The sequence below is a fragment of the Triturus cristatus genome, chromosome 12 (genome assembly GCF_964204655.1).
Source record: "Triturus cristatus chromosome 12, aTriCri1.1, whole genome shotgun sequence".
Lineage (NCBI taxonomy): Eukaryota > Metazoa > Chordata > Amphibia > Caudata > Salamandridae > Triturus > Triturus cristatus.
The window spans coordinates 576,508,956-576,525,592 of NC_140595.1; the positions used below are offsets into that span (position 1 = coordinate 576,508,956).

The 16,637-nt window shown below is 41.4% G+C and overlaps 1 protein-coding gene across 6 annotated transcripts in view; it reads left to right on the forward strand.

Moving 5' to 3' along the window:
* ANKRD27 (ankyrin repeat domain 27) overlaps window positions 1-16,637 on the forward strand; it is a 595,879-nt gene that overhangs the window by 198,821 nt on the left and 380,421 nt on the right. For all 6 annotated transcript variants that reach the window (XM_085639132.1, XM_085639135.1, XM_085639137.1 and 3 more), the window contains one exon: window positions 15,197-15,318. In XM_085639132.1, coding sequence (XP_085495258.1) covers window positions 15,197-15,318 — 122 coding nt within the window. The remainder of the gene's footprint in view (window positions 1-15,196; window positions 15,319-16,637) is intronic.

Sequence of the window (16,637 nt, forward strand, 5' to 3'; positions counted from 1 at the left end):
CCCAACGTGTTTCGGTTCTCAACTCGAACCTTGATCACGATTAGATTGTAACAACCGGGCAAGACCAGGCATTATTTATTTCTACTGCCACATCTACTTCCGGTTTGTGTAGTTGCAATGCATTCATGGTCCTAGTAGTGCTCAAAACTATTTTTTCACGTGTCATAAGTGTTTTCTTTAAAAATTCATATGATTTCCTTTTTTGAGAGTGCTATATATGGAAGTGAGACACAGTGCGTGATGATTCGATTGTTAAAACAATAACATTTATTGCTACAAATTAGCCAAACGAATGTTTCCATTGCTCGCCGTTGAAGCATTGCAGTGCGGGGGAAACTTTCTCCTGCAGCCGGAGGGACATAGGAAACCGTGGAAGCCTTCGGAACAGAGGTAAGAGAAAAAGGCAACATTGTATCTCTGCAAAGCTGTCTCTGAAATCTGTGCTCATAGCGGGTTACGGAGCTCTCAATTTCGTTTCCGTGTGACGGTAACATCACTAAATTAAACAGTGAATGTAATGAAGCCGCGCAATTGGTAATGCGCGACTCGGTCAGCATGATTCATGAAGGACTGGGATTAATGTTAGAAAATACATCTCGACTTGTAGGCTTGTGAGCAAAAGACATTTAAATGAAGGAAATATCTTCAGATTTCTGCCTCAATCTTGTTATCCAGCGCTTTGTGAAAGAGAACTCTGAATCTGTTCTTAAATGTGCAAACGAAATTTATAAATAAACATTATTTCTTTAAATATATAAAAAGTAGAGAGCAACATACAAGCTATGGAAAGAGGAGAAGCCAAACGAAATGCAGAAGTGGCTCAAGTGTTTGAAACCATTCCAAGTTTATTTCATTCCAGAGGCAAACTTAATGTCAAAGCTCTCAATGACAATAAAGAAACTCTCCGGTACTGGAAGAGACTCTCTAGAAAAGAAATCAATAAATGATGGGAACTGATCACTTTAAAGAAATATGTGGAAGTAAAAAGAATCCCCCGAGGTCTATGCCTGACACACATGCCTAGTCATCAGGATACCAGTGGAGAGTTACTCAAAGAATGGGGTGAACATCTGCTAGGCTCTTCAGTGGGACTAATAACAATCCTCATCAAACACACAAAAAAAGCACTCATGGATATTCAGAAAGAATTGAGTGAGATAGAGGAGTCCCTGGAAAACTTTACTTCATCTGAAGAACATCAAAAACTCAAAGAGGAAATGACTAAAAAGTTGGAAAAACACGAGGAACGTGTTAAACAACGCAAGCAATTTAAATTCCAGAGGGATAAGTTAGATTTTGAAGAAGGGCGCATCTTCACTTTCGCGAGAAAGTTCGAGCAACAAAGGAGCAAAGAACAGCTGGAAACTACCAGTGGTCAGTTTTCCAGCTATAAATCCCTGACAAGCACTGACGTAAGTGAAAATGAAGGTTGCCAGTGCCCCACAACAACCCCCCACGACTAACAAGAAAATTCATTTTTTAACGGAAATGCGCCTGGCCCTGCAACAACAGAACTGGGAAAAGATAAAACCAGCGGGCCGTGGAAGAGGAAGGGGAAGAGCAATGGGCAGCGGAGGTTCATTAAAACAAGGAGAGGCCAAAGAGGGCTAGGAAGGAGGCAACTTAACAATGGAGATCCGGGGCAGGACAATACAGAACAAGAAATAATAGACCACAAAGAAGAAGGAAATAGAGATGACTCCCAAGAACTCAATGTCCTCAACCTTTCCGACAGACAACATACAGATCCGGAAGAACAATTATTAAAGAAAGGTCTTAATTTTTGCCCCAATATACATCTGGACATCACACAAACACGTATAGATCTTTATAAGTACGTCCGCAAAATAAAATTGGCTAAAATCTTTGCGGAAAAAACATAGTCAATAAAAGGCAAATCTACAACAACTTTTAATAGTGAACTATTGGCAGAAGATGAACAAGCCTTGGCAACTTTGCTAACAATGGGAGATGTGGAACAAGAAGACCATACAGACAGCTTGGGGGAATTACTGCCTCCGTTGGGAGCAGGGGCAAGTGGCCAAAAAACGAAATCCTATTTCTACCCAACTCTGCCGCCAGGAAATAAGATCGATGTGTTCCACGAAGCGGTAATACATGACCTATATCAACTCAACCAAAGAAAGGGTAAGGACAATCTATCAGTCCTGGAAAGAATGGCATTAAAGAATCTGCGGCAGGACCCCTCAATCGAATTAAAACCCGCGGACAAGGGCGGGAATGTAGTAATTCAAAACAAAAGACTACATATGGGAAGCGAACAACCAGCTACAGGATGAGTCCTGCTATAAGGAAATGGATTACAACCCAACTAAAGAAATAGAGACAACTATAAACAAACATCTAAATGATTGGCTTGAAAACGGTCTGTTAGACGAGGATGAGAAGAAATATCTAACAGTTGCAAATCCAGTAGAAGCTACAATTTACTTTCTACCGAAAGTGCGCAAAACGTCAATGTAAACCACCGGGCAGACCAATCACATCTGCAAATGTTTCAATAATGGAACTGATGTCAAATTATATTGATCACTTCCTAGCACCAATGGTAAAGGACCTTACTTCCTATTTGCGAGACACAACATACCTACTTCAAAAACTAGAAGGGATACCATGGCATCAAGGATACAAATTGATATCAATGGATGCAGTCTCGCTGTATACAAATATAGAACATCAAATAGGATTAAAAGCGTGCAGTTTCTTCTTAGGCAAAAGGAATATTCAATATAAACAACACAACACCATGCTGCTAGAAATGATATCCCTGTGTTTACATAATATTTTCACCTTCAATAAGAAACATTACCGACAAATGAAAGGTACAGCCATGGGCTTTTCTTTTTCTCCAAAGTTTGCAAATCTTGTGATGGGTTGGTACGAACAAAAAATAGCTTGGAACTGCGAAAATGACAAACGTGCAAAAAATCGTTGCATAGTGGCGGTTCATTGACTATCTATTCATAATATGGGATGGATCGGAAGAGGATTTTGCCGCATATTTCCAAATTTTAAATAACAACTAGACCAAATTGCAATTCACATACGAGATCAGTTCAAGTAAAATATAATTTTTGGACATCGAAATGTATGTGAAAGATAATACCTTGCAAACCACACCCTTCAGAAAAAAAACCGCCACGGCAGAGCAATGCAAACTAGGTTCGAAAAAAGAAACTACCCGAACAAAGTGGTCAAGAAAAGCTTAATGAAGGCGAAACTAAAAAATTGAACTGAAATGCTCAAGAAACAAGAGAGACTAAATAAAGAGGACCTCACAAAAATAAGATTGATATTCAACTGAAACAAGTGACTTGACTCTCATACTTAAACACTGGGGCATTTTGAAACTAGACACAACGCTTGCTGAATTCATAGGGGATCATCCCAATGTCACCTATAGGAGAGCTCCGAACTTGGGTGACAAACTGACCCATAGCCACTTCAAGTTAAAACAACAGAAAACATGGACTGAAATCGAGGGTTTCTGGCTGTGTAAAAATTGCAAAGCTTGTAAAATAGCAACCCCCCCCCCCCCCCAAAAAGGTGGAAATCAAAAAGGGCGTCAAGTGGAAAATAAAACAACAAATCACTTGTAAGAGCAAATACGTTGTGTATATATAGTGGAATGCCTATGTAATTTAAAATACATAGGTAGTACCATCTGTGATATCAAAAAAGCATCCTCTAGCATATAAGAGCTACTGTAAACAAGGACCGTTCTAATGCCATTACAAAGCACATGGGAAAAATACATGAGAGTAAATGGGAATCGCTGAGATTCTATGCAATAGAACAAATACCGAACCCAGAATGAGGAGGAAATCATCAGAAACATCTACGACAGAAAGAATCATAGCACATTGTGTCGTTCAGGACTTTGACTCCCCTAGGGTTAAATCAGGATGAGGAACTGTTTGTACATCTGTAAATATTAAACTACTTCACTTAAGGGACAGTTACCCTGACTAACAATATATCAGCCACGATGATTTCAAGGACAACATTAAAGATTGCATGCTGCATCTTTTATTAGATAGAATGTCATCATAAATTTGGTAAAATTTTGTATCATCGATAAATTGTTTCCAGAAAATACATGCAATTACTAGAATAAGTATATATACCTACTAGAGGGAAGATAGAGCTTTAATGAATCAGTCGGGACTGTTTCATTGATAACCTGGAAGATTCGAATCTGCATTTCTGACTAGACAGAAAGCGACTATGATCTGGTGAAAATATTGTAATGATGACTGACTGCTCCTTAAGTATAAATATGGGTTCAAACATAAATACCCACTGGAGGGTTGATACTGCTGCAATGCCTCAACGGCGAGCAATGGAAACATTTGTTTGGCTTATTTGTAGCACTAAATGTTATTGTTTTAACAATCTAATCACCACGCACTGTGTCTCACATATGTTTTTGTAAATGGCACTTCCATATATAGCACTCCTAAAAAAGGAAATCATATGATTTTTTAAAGAAAACACTTATGGCACGTGAAAAAAGTTTTGTGCACTACTAGGACCAGAATGCCTTGCAACTACACAAACTGGAAGTAGATGTGGCAGTAGAAATAAATAATGCCTGGTCTTGCCCGGTTGTTACAATCTACCCGTGATCAAGGTTCGATCTGAGAACCGAAACGTGTGGGCATAGCGATGTTTGCTAATATGTAATGAAAAGCAACTTGAAAAGCAGCAGATTCCTAGTGAGTGCGTCTTCAACCGACCTCTGGACTCAGAGGTCATTGGTGTTTATATATGTGTATATATGTATATGTCAGTGGTAATACAGTGATCATATCACCTGCCTAAATTGAAAAACACTTTTAGTAACAACAATACAGATCCTACATTAAAAAAAAACAATTTGGCGCAAAAATAAATTGTTAAATTTAAATGAAAAGGGAGAGACAGAGAAAAGAATAAAAATATATATCTTTAAGTGGTACCAATCCGTTCAGTCATTATACATGATGTAATGTAGAACTCACCATCTATTGTATCAAGATATTATTCAGATTCAGTTAATCAGTTACGTTGACTCGTTTCGGTGGGTTTCAGGACTAGAACATATATTCTCCCACACAAATACAACAAAATGTGTTCAGTCAATTGAAAAAATACAAAGTTCCTTAATAGGACATATCCATATCTTAGTGTCCCAGAAGAGCTTCTTATCCTAAAAGCTCATGGTCATCATGGACCAGAACATAATCCAGGGGAGCATTTGTTGCATCGATAATATACAATAACTATGCGGACAGTTGATGAAGCATTGTCCAGACTAGTAGGTTTCATAAGGGAAATCAATCCTCCTTATTTTTTCGTAAACTGTAACTCCGTTTATATGAAAAATATGAAAAGCGGTTCATGTCCTTTGGTTGATGTGGCACATGGACGCCAATATGCGTTCCTATTAGAATGCTCCCCTGGATTATGGTCTGTTTCTTGATGGTCTTGAGCTTTTAGGATAAGAAGCCCTTTTGGGACACTAAATATGGATATGTCCTGTTAAAGAACTTCATATTATTTCATTTGGTTGTATACATTTTATTTTATTTCTGTGGCATAATAGATGTTCTTGTCCCGAAGAAAGTGGTAAAAATTTGCGAAACCCACTCAAACGCATCAATGTAATTGATGTTGTAATTGGGACTGATCTGTCCTCAGTTGCCCAGGTAATAACAAGCTTTAGACAGTTTTGCTCTTGTTCTTGTATCTATCATAATAGGAAGAGTTGGAATGGTAGGGATTTTCTGTCTCATGACCTCTGTTTTTCATTTTCCGTAACTGTCAGTAGACATTTTGTCAAACATTCAGAATCTACAGCCTCTTCCTTTTCTAGTTCATGTCCTCCAAGATTCCATTTCCTTTGCTCTTATTTCCTGGCTCAGTGAGTTCAAATATGAATATCACCTGATCTTTCTCATCTTGGTTGACTGCTTCTGAAATTTGGTAGGCCATCCGGAATGTTGCATTATTGGAGGAATATAAGGTTTCACTGGCATCAGTGTATGTTTGTAACAGGTGCTAGGCAAAATGCAAAGTATTCAAAAGCATGCGATTTCTCTGTGCGTTCGTGTACAAAGCTGACAAGCTCAGTGTGTTTTAAATCCTGCTGCTCTGTTTACTGGCACAAGCACAGAGAGCACTGTTAATGGGATCTACGTGTAATATGTGAGTCTGTGTTAAGGACTGGTGTTGGTCATTATATTTATTTTATTAAGAGTAAAAAACAGCATTTGTTCAGAACCTGAGGTGCTACACTTTGTATGCCCGTATATCAAAACTATCCAATGGCTCTCCTATTTTTCCCGTTTCAGCAATGAAGAAAAAACACACTGGCCCTACAAAGCTGGATGGCAGTAGATACAGCCGGTCCTTTGTATTGTGTTACGTGCATGGCCACCAGGTGGTTTTCTGTAATGTGCTTCTTCGGATCCTAAGTGTTATGTAATGCGTCTTCTTTAGTCTTGGGTTGTGGACAGCTACTCTGTTTGAATCGCCTTTTTCCTGCATGGGGTCAATCAAGAATCAGCATGGATACACAAAACCTGTTTTTGGTACCCTAGTTTGGTTCCATAGTTTTTCTGCCCCCATTCCTTCTATGAAGGTGGGCGTCCCTCAGGGCTCAATTTTGAGTCTGACACTTTTGAACCTTTATATGTCTCCCCTTGCTCCCCTGGCAGAAGCTTGCGGTGCGACAATTTCCTATGCTGACGACACGCAGCTTCTGTTCACCTGTGACAAGGGTGATGAGAAGATCAATCTATGTCGGACTGGGGTTTTCGCATGGCTCAGAGAGAACCAGCTCAAATGCAACCCAGAGAAATTGAAAGTAATTTTCTATGGTTCTCCACCTTTGGACGGGTGGAAACAATGGTGGCCATCAGACGTGTCACCTCCTCTCTCCTCGGTTAGTACGGTTAAGAACCTGGGTGTCAAGCTGGATGCTACTCTGTCCATGAAAGCCAAAATCCAGTCAGTCGCTTGTTTCGGCCTCCTGCCGATGCTCCCTAAGTTCCTTCCCCTCCTGCATTTTGTCCACAGGAAGGCCGTTGTTCAAGCTCTTATTGTCTCAAGGTTGAACTATGTTAATGTCCTATATCTAGGCCTCCCGGAGTACCTTTTGAATAGATTACAGGTGGTCCAGAATGTGGCCACTAGGGCGGTCCTCCTTCTTAAACCTAGGACTCAGATCTCTCCTCACCTGAAAGCTTTAGACTGGCGCCCTATGAGGAAAAGAATTTGCTTTAAAGCCTTGGCCTTGGCTTTGAAGGCACTACAGGGCACGGGCGCATACTATCTCAGAAGAGTCACACTCTATGCCCCCGGCAGAACCTTGAGGTCATCCTCACCGTATCTGGCGGCTGTCCCTAAGTTTTCCCGCACCCGTATAGGAAGTCACTCTTTCCAAGTGCAGGTCGCCCAAGTCTGGAACCTCCTGCCGGCGACACTCAGACAGATGACTGACCTACTTACCTTTAGTAAGTTGTTTAAAACCTGGCTCTTCCAACATCTACCTTAAGTTTTCCTCCCTTCCAGGGACAGAGGCAGCCTAGTTCTGAGGTTCTTCAGCGCCGGGACACTCTGCCTGAGTAGCTGTGCACTTTATAAATACCCCTCATATCATATCTAGGGCTACCGGTTTTATGGTATTTATTTTTTTGCCATTTCCGTCTTTATTATCCATATTTATTTTTTGCTAATTTTATCTGTATTTATCCATATTTATTTTGGGTTTCGTGGAAAAAGTAAGCTGAAATTAGTATATTTCCACATTTATTTAACTGATAAATATGCGCTTATGCTTTAATGTCTGCCAGGTTTCAGTGCTGAAAGATAAATCGGTGCATTATATGAAAATATGTGAATTTCAGTATCAACCTTGTGCCTATCTACTGCTGTTAAAGCCTCTTGGCTAAAATTCCTTTATTTTTTAACCCCTTTATCTATCAATCCACACATCTATTGGCCTGGCAGTCATGGCAAACATTGTTTAGAATTACTCAAAAGGCACCCAAATTTCCGTTTTGATCCACATTTAAAAATAAATGCATCCAAAAAAATAAATGTTTTCTGTCTGTATTTATCTGTAAAAATCAGTAAAAACGGAAAACGGGGAGCCTTAATCATATCATATCTTAGTGCTTCCTTTATTATCCAAGTGTTTTGTTGATGAAGTAAGGACAAGGAAGAAAACACAGCTTCAGGAGCTCTTATTACTTTTTAGATTTTCCGTGTATGACCTTCATCCACCCCTTTAAGGCTTGAAGGCAAATCTTTTCACTTTTTTCTCTCTGGCAATTTGGTAAATTAGGTTCTATGGGCTCCTTGAGGTGGCATCCAAGCAGATTCATCAGTCAACTGCACATTGTGCAGATCCTCATGATATCCTAACTGGACATTTCAACTGCTCTTTCACTGCTGTGCGCACACCCCTTGACACCTAGCAAAGTAAAAGATACTGCCTAGAGGGGGGCAAGTATATATCTCAGTTGGAGAAAACTGGTAGAAAGCCAGGTCCATTCAAATTGAGGCTTGGTTCAGATTTTGAAAGCATTCTTAATTTATGAAGTGTGTCCTTAGTCTTTTTTCTTGACTTTAGCTGTGTTTTTTCTGGCTCCTGCACCTGTCAGGCAGACCAGTGAAAGTTATGCACATTTGGCTGGGAGGTGCCTGCCACTAAATAAATAATGGAGAATTGGCTTACCTGCTGATGTGTTTTTTCCCCTGTCAGGGTTTGCAAACTGAGCCAGAGGTACACCTTTGGAGTGTTCAGTGCTTATGCGTGAAGTGTTGGACATTCACATTATGACACTTTCCTTCGTTCTGTCACAGCATCCATGAATATTAAAGAAAATCCTTTCACTTTCAAACTGAATATGTTTTGGTGAATATCTCATGAACAGGTGAACACATCTTTTCCAATACAAGAAATGATATGCATGTTCTGCATGGGAAAAATCTCACAGGGAAATCCTGTTTCTGATAGAGACTTCAAGCTGCGGATCCCTCACCTTTCGAATATTCACCAGACGTGAGATTGGATCCAGAAACTTTTTCAGCAGTACCGCTGCATGCCAAAAGGTGGCACAGGGCACCTCTACACTGATGCGGTTCCTCTACGGAAATGACATGCAGAGCCTTTATAGGCGCCACTCCTGTGTGCTGACGTCTGTTCCTTTCTTTCTGTGCCTATAGATGCAGATCCGCTGGTCTCTTCGCGTCTGTCTGTGACTTTACCTTAAAAACGTTATTTAGTCCCCATTGGAGTGTAGGGTGCTGAGTTCCTACCCGACTATTCATGCAGTGTCCCGTATCTACTCCACATTATTGCAAAATAGCCTTCCCTCAATGGACCCATTGCGGGAAACATGGGAGGGGGATGTGGGCAGACTAGAGGAGGCTAACTGGACACGGACAGTGGAGTACCCTAGAGACCTAGCGATCCAGTTAAAAATCCTACATTGGGCATATTAAACCCGGATTTGTCGGTTTCATATGGGTCTGGCACAGGATGATCGGTGTCTCAGAGGATGCCATATGAGAGGCGCTCTAATCCACACACTATGGGACTGTCTGCGGCTGGTGACCTTCTGGGAAGGTGGGTGAACGTATCTCAGAGACTTTGAGTGAGGAGGTGAAGCTTACGCCACAACTGCTCACACTGGGAATTTGGAGCGAACAGACACTGGGCCGCTATGCCCTACTCTTTTGTAACCTGGCTTTGATGGTGGTCCGTAGGGATATCTTAAAATACTGCTGGGCACCCACTCCACCCACACTGCAGGAATGGTAGGAAGGTTTGAACTGGTGCATGGAAACCGAAAAATTAATATACCAGGCGAGAGGATGCCCGCGTAATTTTGAAAAATTTGGGGCCCATGGAGAACATGGAGGGAAGAGGCTGGGTGGTGAAGGAGGAAGAGGCCTGCCCAGATTGGGGAATAACTGGATACCCTCTACAAATAAGGAGACCGTGTCAGAACTCGGGCCTATTACCCTGGGAGTAACACTGTCTGACCCGCTGACGCCCGACCCTGACTGGACACACAAGATGAGAATTGTTGCAATAAAAGTGTGTATGGCCTACATGCCCATGGATGGGGGGGGGGGGGTGTTTATGATGTTTGAATTTTTTCCAAAATAAATGGAGTCTAAAAAAAAAAACTTTTATTCAGTGTGCATAGATGTCACCCCTAAAAAAGACAGTTTTTAAGCTCTGTAGGGACAGTCAAAAACAAATGTCTGTGACAGACCCTCACAAGGTGTGCTTTTGGTGCCAGGGCCGAAGCATGACTCCAAGGCCTGCAGCGACTGCATCTCAAAGAACCCAAAGCTTGTCAGGGAACGGGAGGCAAAACATTGTTGCCAAGCATAAAAAGATGCTGGGACCGTTCCAAGTCCTGATCCGCTTCATAGATTCAGTCTAGGTCGTATTCCTGGAGACGACCAAGCCGCTCCAGAGATAGGTCTTAGTCTCACTCCAAGTCTTCAGCCAAGCAAACGTCTAACCGTCATTTGTCTCCCTCATGCCACTCTCACAATTGCCTCAGCAGGCATGGAGGGAGTGGCGCTACCCTTCTCTATGTCATTCCTGAGTCGATCACGCAGCTTGTTCTGGCATAATCTGAGTTTTCTGGCAGCTTCAGCCGTGCTGCATAAAGATTGAAGACTTACGCAGCCATGCTCTCGCTCATTAGATCCCTGCCAACTCCCTCTGGTATGCCTTCGTGCTCCAAGGAGCTGAGTGGCTTTCCACTTGGGATACCGCCGGCAGGTTCGCATTCGACGCCAACGTGACACTCCTAGCCTGTCTTGCCTGTCTTGATTCTGACTTTTGTCCCGACCCACTTCCGGCGCCATTACCCATGCCGGCCCCGGGTATTTTGAGGCCAATGCCCACTTCACTGATGCCAGAGGATGAGGCCCAATAGTATTCCTTTAGGCTGGTCTGACTTTGACCGCAGTTGTGCTCAAATCTGCCCGAGGCACCACTTCCTCCCCCCCCCCTCCCCCCCCACCTGATTTGTCACAGGTACAACAACACTTTGCGTTCCCTTTTTGAGACCGATTCGGATAATCACTGTTACATAACTTCGGAGTTTGCTCAGCACTACCAGGATGTCAGTTGGTACGAGGACTTACACAAGGATAGTGGCCTCGATACTTCTCTGGACACAGGTCTTTTTTTTTCCACTGAACCAGCCGCAGAGTAATTGGCTTCCAACGCAGGCATGGCGCTCGAAGTTCTTGACCTCCAGCTTGGAAGTTAAGAATAATGTTTTGACTGAGGTCCTTCAACCGGGCAGACATCTTTTGAGACCCTTCCTTTCAACAAAGCACAAATTGATACATTATTAGGGATTTGGACCAAACCGCTCTCTGGCCCACCGGTCAGTCTACAAATCGCTAAGTGCCATCTCCCTGATCGAGGCGACCCGGCATTTCGTTTTGCATTACCCCTCACCAGAAAGCCTAGTGGTGCAGGCTTCCACTAGCTTCTCTAATCCAAACAGATTTCCTACCACTCCCCTTGACAGGGAATCTACGCGAGTGGAAACATTTGGCAAATAGGTATTTTCCGCTACCAGTTTGGCCCTTCTCTCTGTTAGCACCAGCAGTTTGTTGGAATGCTACTGAGCAGGGCCACCGCAAACTCTCTGGGCTTCCCGCCCCATTACAGCAAACAAAATAGTTCCATCGCTCCTTTGGCAGTTTTGGCCGAGACGTATCTTACCGCCAGCATGTCCAACCCCCACCTTCGTTGTAAAGGCCGATGTCCACACCACCCCCTTGGACAAGATCAGCATGCCACTCAGTCTGCACCCCCCCCCCTCCCTGGGCCTGCGCCCCATCTTCCAAACCTCATAAGCATGCCCTTACATGGACACAGCCACTCGGTGGAGGCAGAATCCACCGATTCTTACCGGGTTGGCAGGCAATCACGTAAGACATGTGGGTCCTGCATATGGGTCCTGCATATTGTTCACAGGGTATTTGCCTTACTTTCCTTTTCTTTCCTGCCGCACCTTCCACTGTCCACCAGCTGGTGACCGGTTTTGAGCTTCCATTTGCTCCGGCAATCTATTGAGATGATTTACTCCCTCCTTGACCGAGGATCCTAAACTGGTCCCAAAATAAATTGAACTTGGCATTTTTTGCTCATCTAGAGCTGATTTGTAAGCTCTATTTTACGCCCCTGATGAAATTCACCCGGTTTCCTAAGGCCAGAATAGTAAGAGGCCCGTCTTTTAACCTACGGATACCACATTAATTGAGAGACCTTAATACCTAGATTTGAGGTTACGTCTCGCTACTATTAAAGATGCTGGTATGTGTGCTCAGTCCTGATGAAGACCCGTGGTGATTGTTTTGAATTCAACACATAAAGGGTCGAAACGTCTACGATAATTGACGATCTCCACTCCTGCCAAGCCAATCACATTGTAATTTCAAACAGCCAATTGCCTAAGCAGTTACCTTCTTTTCTTGGGACACCCTACCAATTTACTGTTGTAACATTTGTATCATTGTGTGACTATTCTCACTTTTTGTTCATGTTTGTTATTTTCATCATTGTATCATTGTTCAACAGCCCTGTGTGTGTGTCTTTTGGTGATATGTCAATATATTTTTTTGCATCACTTCAAGATATATGATTGACAATATATCGTACATGTTAAATCTCCTTTTGGTGTCGTATCCAAGTTCTTCTAATAATTTGTTCTCATTGGGGTGCAAATTGGTCTACTGTGCTATGATACATTTTTGTTATTGACTAAATAATTTCTTCAATTTCAATAATGCACATATTGATTTTGGTTTTATAGAAGAAATACTTTCCCCACAGAACCAACTGTTGCATACCAACAGAGGTTTTGAGGCAGGAAGTGCAAGCTCTTTTGGCCTAATGGGCTGTCTAGGGGGTACCAATGCCAAAGGGCATGACACCGTTCCACATCAGTCAAGCTATCGTGTTGTGCATTAGAATCTGCTGCACATTGGTCAAAAAGCAGCCTCCAGAAGGCCTGAATGTTCATTCTACCTGGGCCAAAGCTGCTAACACTGCGTATGTGGGCATCCCTCCATACAGTCATGAAGCGCTGTTGCCTGGACCGTCTGGTAGGTCGAGAGGGTTATTTTGCCCACTTGGTCTTGCAGCACTTCTGACTTCATTCACAGGCCCACCTCCGAATAGGTATTGCTTTGCTTTTTATTCAAAAGGTAACAAATCTGTGGCTTGAAGTCTCTATCGGAAGAACAAGTTACTTGCCTTCTGGCAGAGACTCTACCGATCCACAGATATCTCACTGACTCTCCCATCCTCCCCATTCTGAGATTTGCCTCTGTCCATTAATAAGGTCCTAAGTCTAGGAATCTGGGCAATGTCTACAAATTTGCTTTTGGGGACTTTGCTCTGGGGTTGCAGACAGTCTTGAAAGCAACTGCCGACAGTGTGTGGGAATAGCGCCTATATAGGCTGTGTTTTGAAGTAAGTTGAAACATTCGGTAACTTAGACATATTTTGTTTTGTTTAAAATGCTTGCCATTTTTGTAAGCGAAGGGATTTGTAAACCTTAGAATTGTCTTTCAATATTTTAATGTTGACAAATTGTGAACAGGAAATTGCAGCAGCCACTGGAAGAAGTTAAACAAACCTGGACGGGGTCAGACTGGCTTTTCTGCCACTCTGTTATTTCTCATGTAGGCTGCCAGCTGTGGGGGGGGGGCATTCACAGTAGGATGAGTTGCCATGGCCCAATTCTAGTCACTGCTGCCGCAGAAGGAGGCTGATTTGAACCTGTCACTGAGTTTGTCAGTGTGGTGAAAGTCATTATGGTAAAAAATGATAAAAACGTGGTTTGATGAAAAGGGACCACCAGAACTGGTTTCTGTGTTGCTTTTCATAAAATTCACAAACCACTAATATCCCATCCATCTTTTCTCCAAACTCTTGACACCGTGTCAATTTGTTGTAAATGTTAGTCAAGCTGCCTGATCTAACCAAAAATGAGGCACACATGATGTATATATTGTTTTAAATAAACCTTTAGTTTGTTTATTCCAGGACATCAGACCAGTACTCATGAACCTTGCCACCACCTGAGCATGTGGGGGGTCCCTTCCTCTTCCTACAGTCTTTCTGACATTGGTGTGAGGAGTTTGTCATTATATTAGCCTGTTTATGATGTGTGTAATGCCTCCACTGCAGTAATGTGAATTACATTACTCATTTTTTTGCAAAACTACATTTTACCCCTGTTCTTCTGAGGTTGGGTGCCAATGTATTACTTTTCCTATTCTACATATAAATCCTTTCCTTAATATCTAGATACAATCTTTTTTGATCACCCAGGGTCCCCTTATTGACATTGTAGAAAATCTAGTTGTGGCTTCTTTATTTTTTAAAGCAAATGTCTGTATCAATTGAAAGCGAGTTGAAAATCTTAATTCCAGCTTATTTACAACGTATATTTTATACAGACTTTTTAAACCCCTAATTTATGTTTAATTTATTGCAATTAAAATCATCTACTTAGCTTTTTAGAACAAAATAGAGATTTTTATTTGAACCTCGAATAGTTATAAATTAATACAAGCTTAAAACCTGTTAAAATAAATGTAGATTGTGTTTTATGTCCCAAAACATTGTTCTTGTATTCTTATGTTTTAAAATAAATTATGGAATTTCTGAAAGAGAGAAGCATCTAAGGTCGTTTAATTATGTGATAAATCATTAAAAAGAAGAATGCAGGTTCAGAGACCTTAAAACAGAGGAATAGCATGGACATTTGCCATTTCTACCTTACTGAATTGGTATCTGCAGTAGCAAATGAATGATCTGTGAGGAACACTTGGAAGAGACCCCTTCTAGTCTGATCAGTGAGCATTGATCCAGACACAAGCTGATTTAACTGAAGGTCAGCCATGTGTATTTGTAAATTAAATGTTTCTCGTTAAATTAACGTTTACTTGCTGACTTTTATCTGGGAACGCATTTGTTCAGTTGATAAGTTGAAACTCAATGTTTGTTGTATTGCTTTAGATGACGGTTTCTGCTGTAACGCTGACTTCATATTGATGCGTTGAAATAGGTAAAGAAACCTTCATTTCTTCTGAGAATTAATATACCTTGTATGTGTTCTTCTTTTGACAGTGTTAACATACCTCGAGCAAAGCGAGAATTGGGTCACCTGAATAAATGCACTTCACCACAGCAGAAGCTGATGTGTCTGCAGCAGGTGGTTCACAATATAATGCAGTCTCCAAGCCAAAGAGGTTTGTGTCCGAGATTCAGCAATCTGCATTCTCTCATTGCTGTTTAAAATTGTATGTAGTTCACATAATCCGCTCAGTTATGCAGATTATTTTTCAAACACTGCAGAAATTTGGGAGTTGAAGAAAGTTTTTTTGAAAAACTTTCGTTTTTCTTTCTGGAAAATGTAGGGCCTGATTCAGAGTTTGGCGGACAGGCGCTGCATCCACAAACAAAGGTGCCATAGCGTATAATGCACTTGTAGTAAGGAGGACTTGATTTCCGTCACGTTTGTGACGGAGTAACCCATCCATCAAGCTCTAAATCATGCCCTTGTTTTTTTATATCAACCTGTTTCCTCTGTTCAAAAACGCTGTTTACTAAAGATGAGATTTAATTGTAAGTGATATATGCTTTAACCTTTTACATGAACTGAATTACCATTATTCCAAAATGTTATAACTGTGGTTTTTTTATGTGCTTGGCTAGATATCAAGGAAAGGAAGACACAAATTCATAGGTCTGAGCTTGAAGTAGCATATTTGGAGAGATGAAGATTTGGGGTTTTAAATCTAGCTTCCGAATTCAGGAATGGTGGGTGCTGAGGACAATGTGTGAGTACAAGGTCCCCTTAAAAGTCATAGGGTGTAATGAAGTGCAAACCCTTGCTCAATTTCGTGAAAAAGAACTATGGTTGGATATGCAGTGTAAGTAGAACATTAAAAAAATAAATAGTTTTAACCCACCTCTTAGAAAAGTAAATATATGTTGCAGAATGTAATTGACAGTACACTGAGTTTGTGCTTCAGTTATTGTACTTTAAACATAGCCCTAAGACCGCTGACCATCCACTGGAACAAAGGAGCAGCATCAGGTGCCTAAAAAGAAGTCAAACTAGCAACAAGGGACTTTGATTATTCTTTTTCAGAACTAGGTTACTGAATCTCACTGGATTCATTTGAGTGGTTATTTCATATAGTACAACAGACATTTACAGAATTACATTATATTCACTTAGAAGTGCCCCTTTAGCCCCCCTGTAAGAAGCTGGCTCTCTATATGGTATACCAAAAAGAAGTATACCGTGCAAAGAGTCCAGGCAAACCCCAAAGAAATTAAAGAGGAACAAATTACATCCCAAATGCACTTTTGTGGTAGTGTGGGTGAGCAGTTAGGCTTATCATAGGGTAGTGCTAAGAATTTATCTCGCACACAAGTGCAGTAAACGAGACACACTTAAATAAATAAGACACAAATTCATAAAAATAACATGTACTTTCATATAAATTTAGAAACCAAGATCATTGGGTAAGTACTTTCTTGTTATGATTTTTTTCAGTTT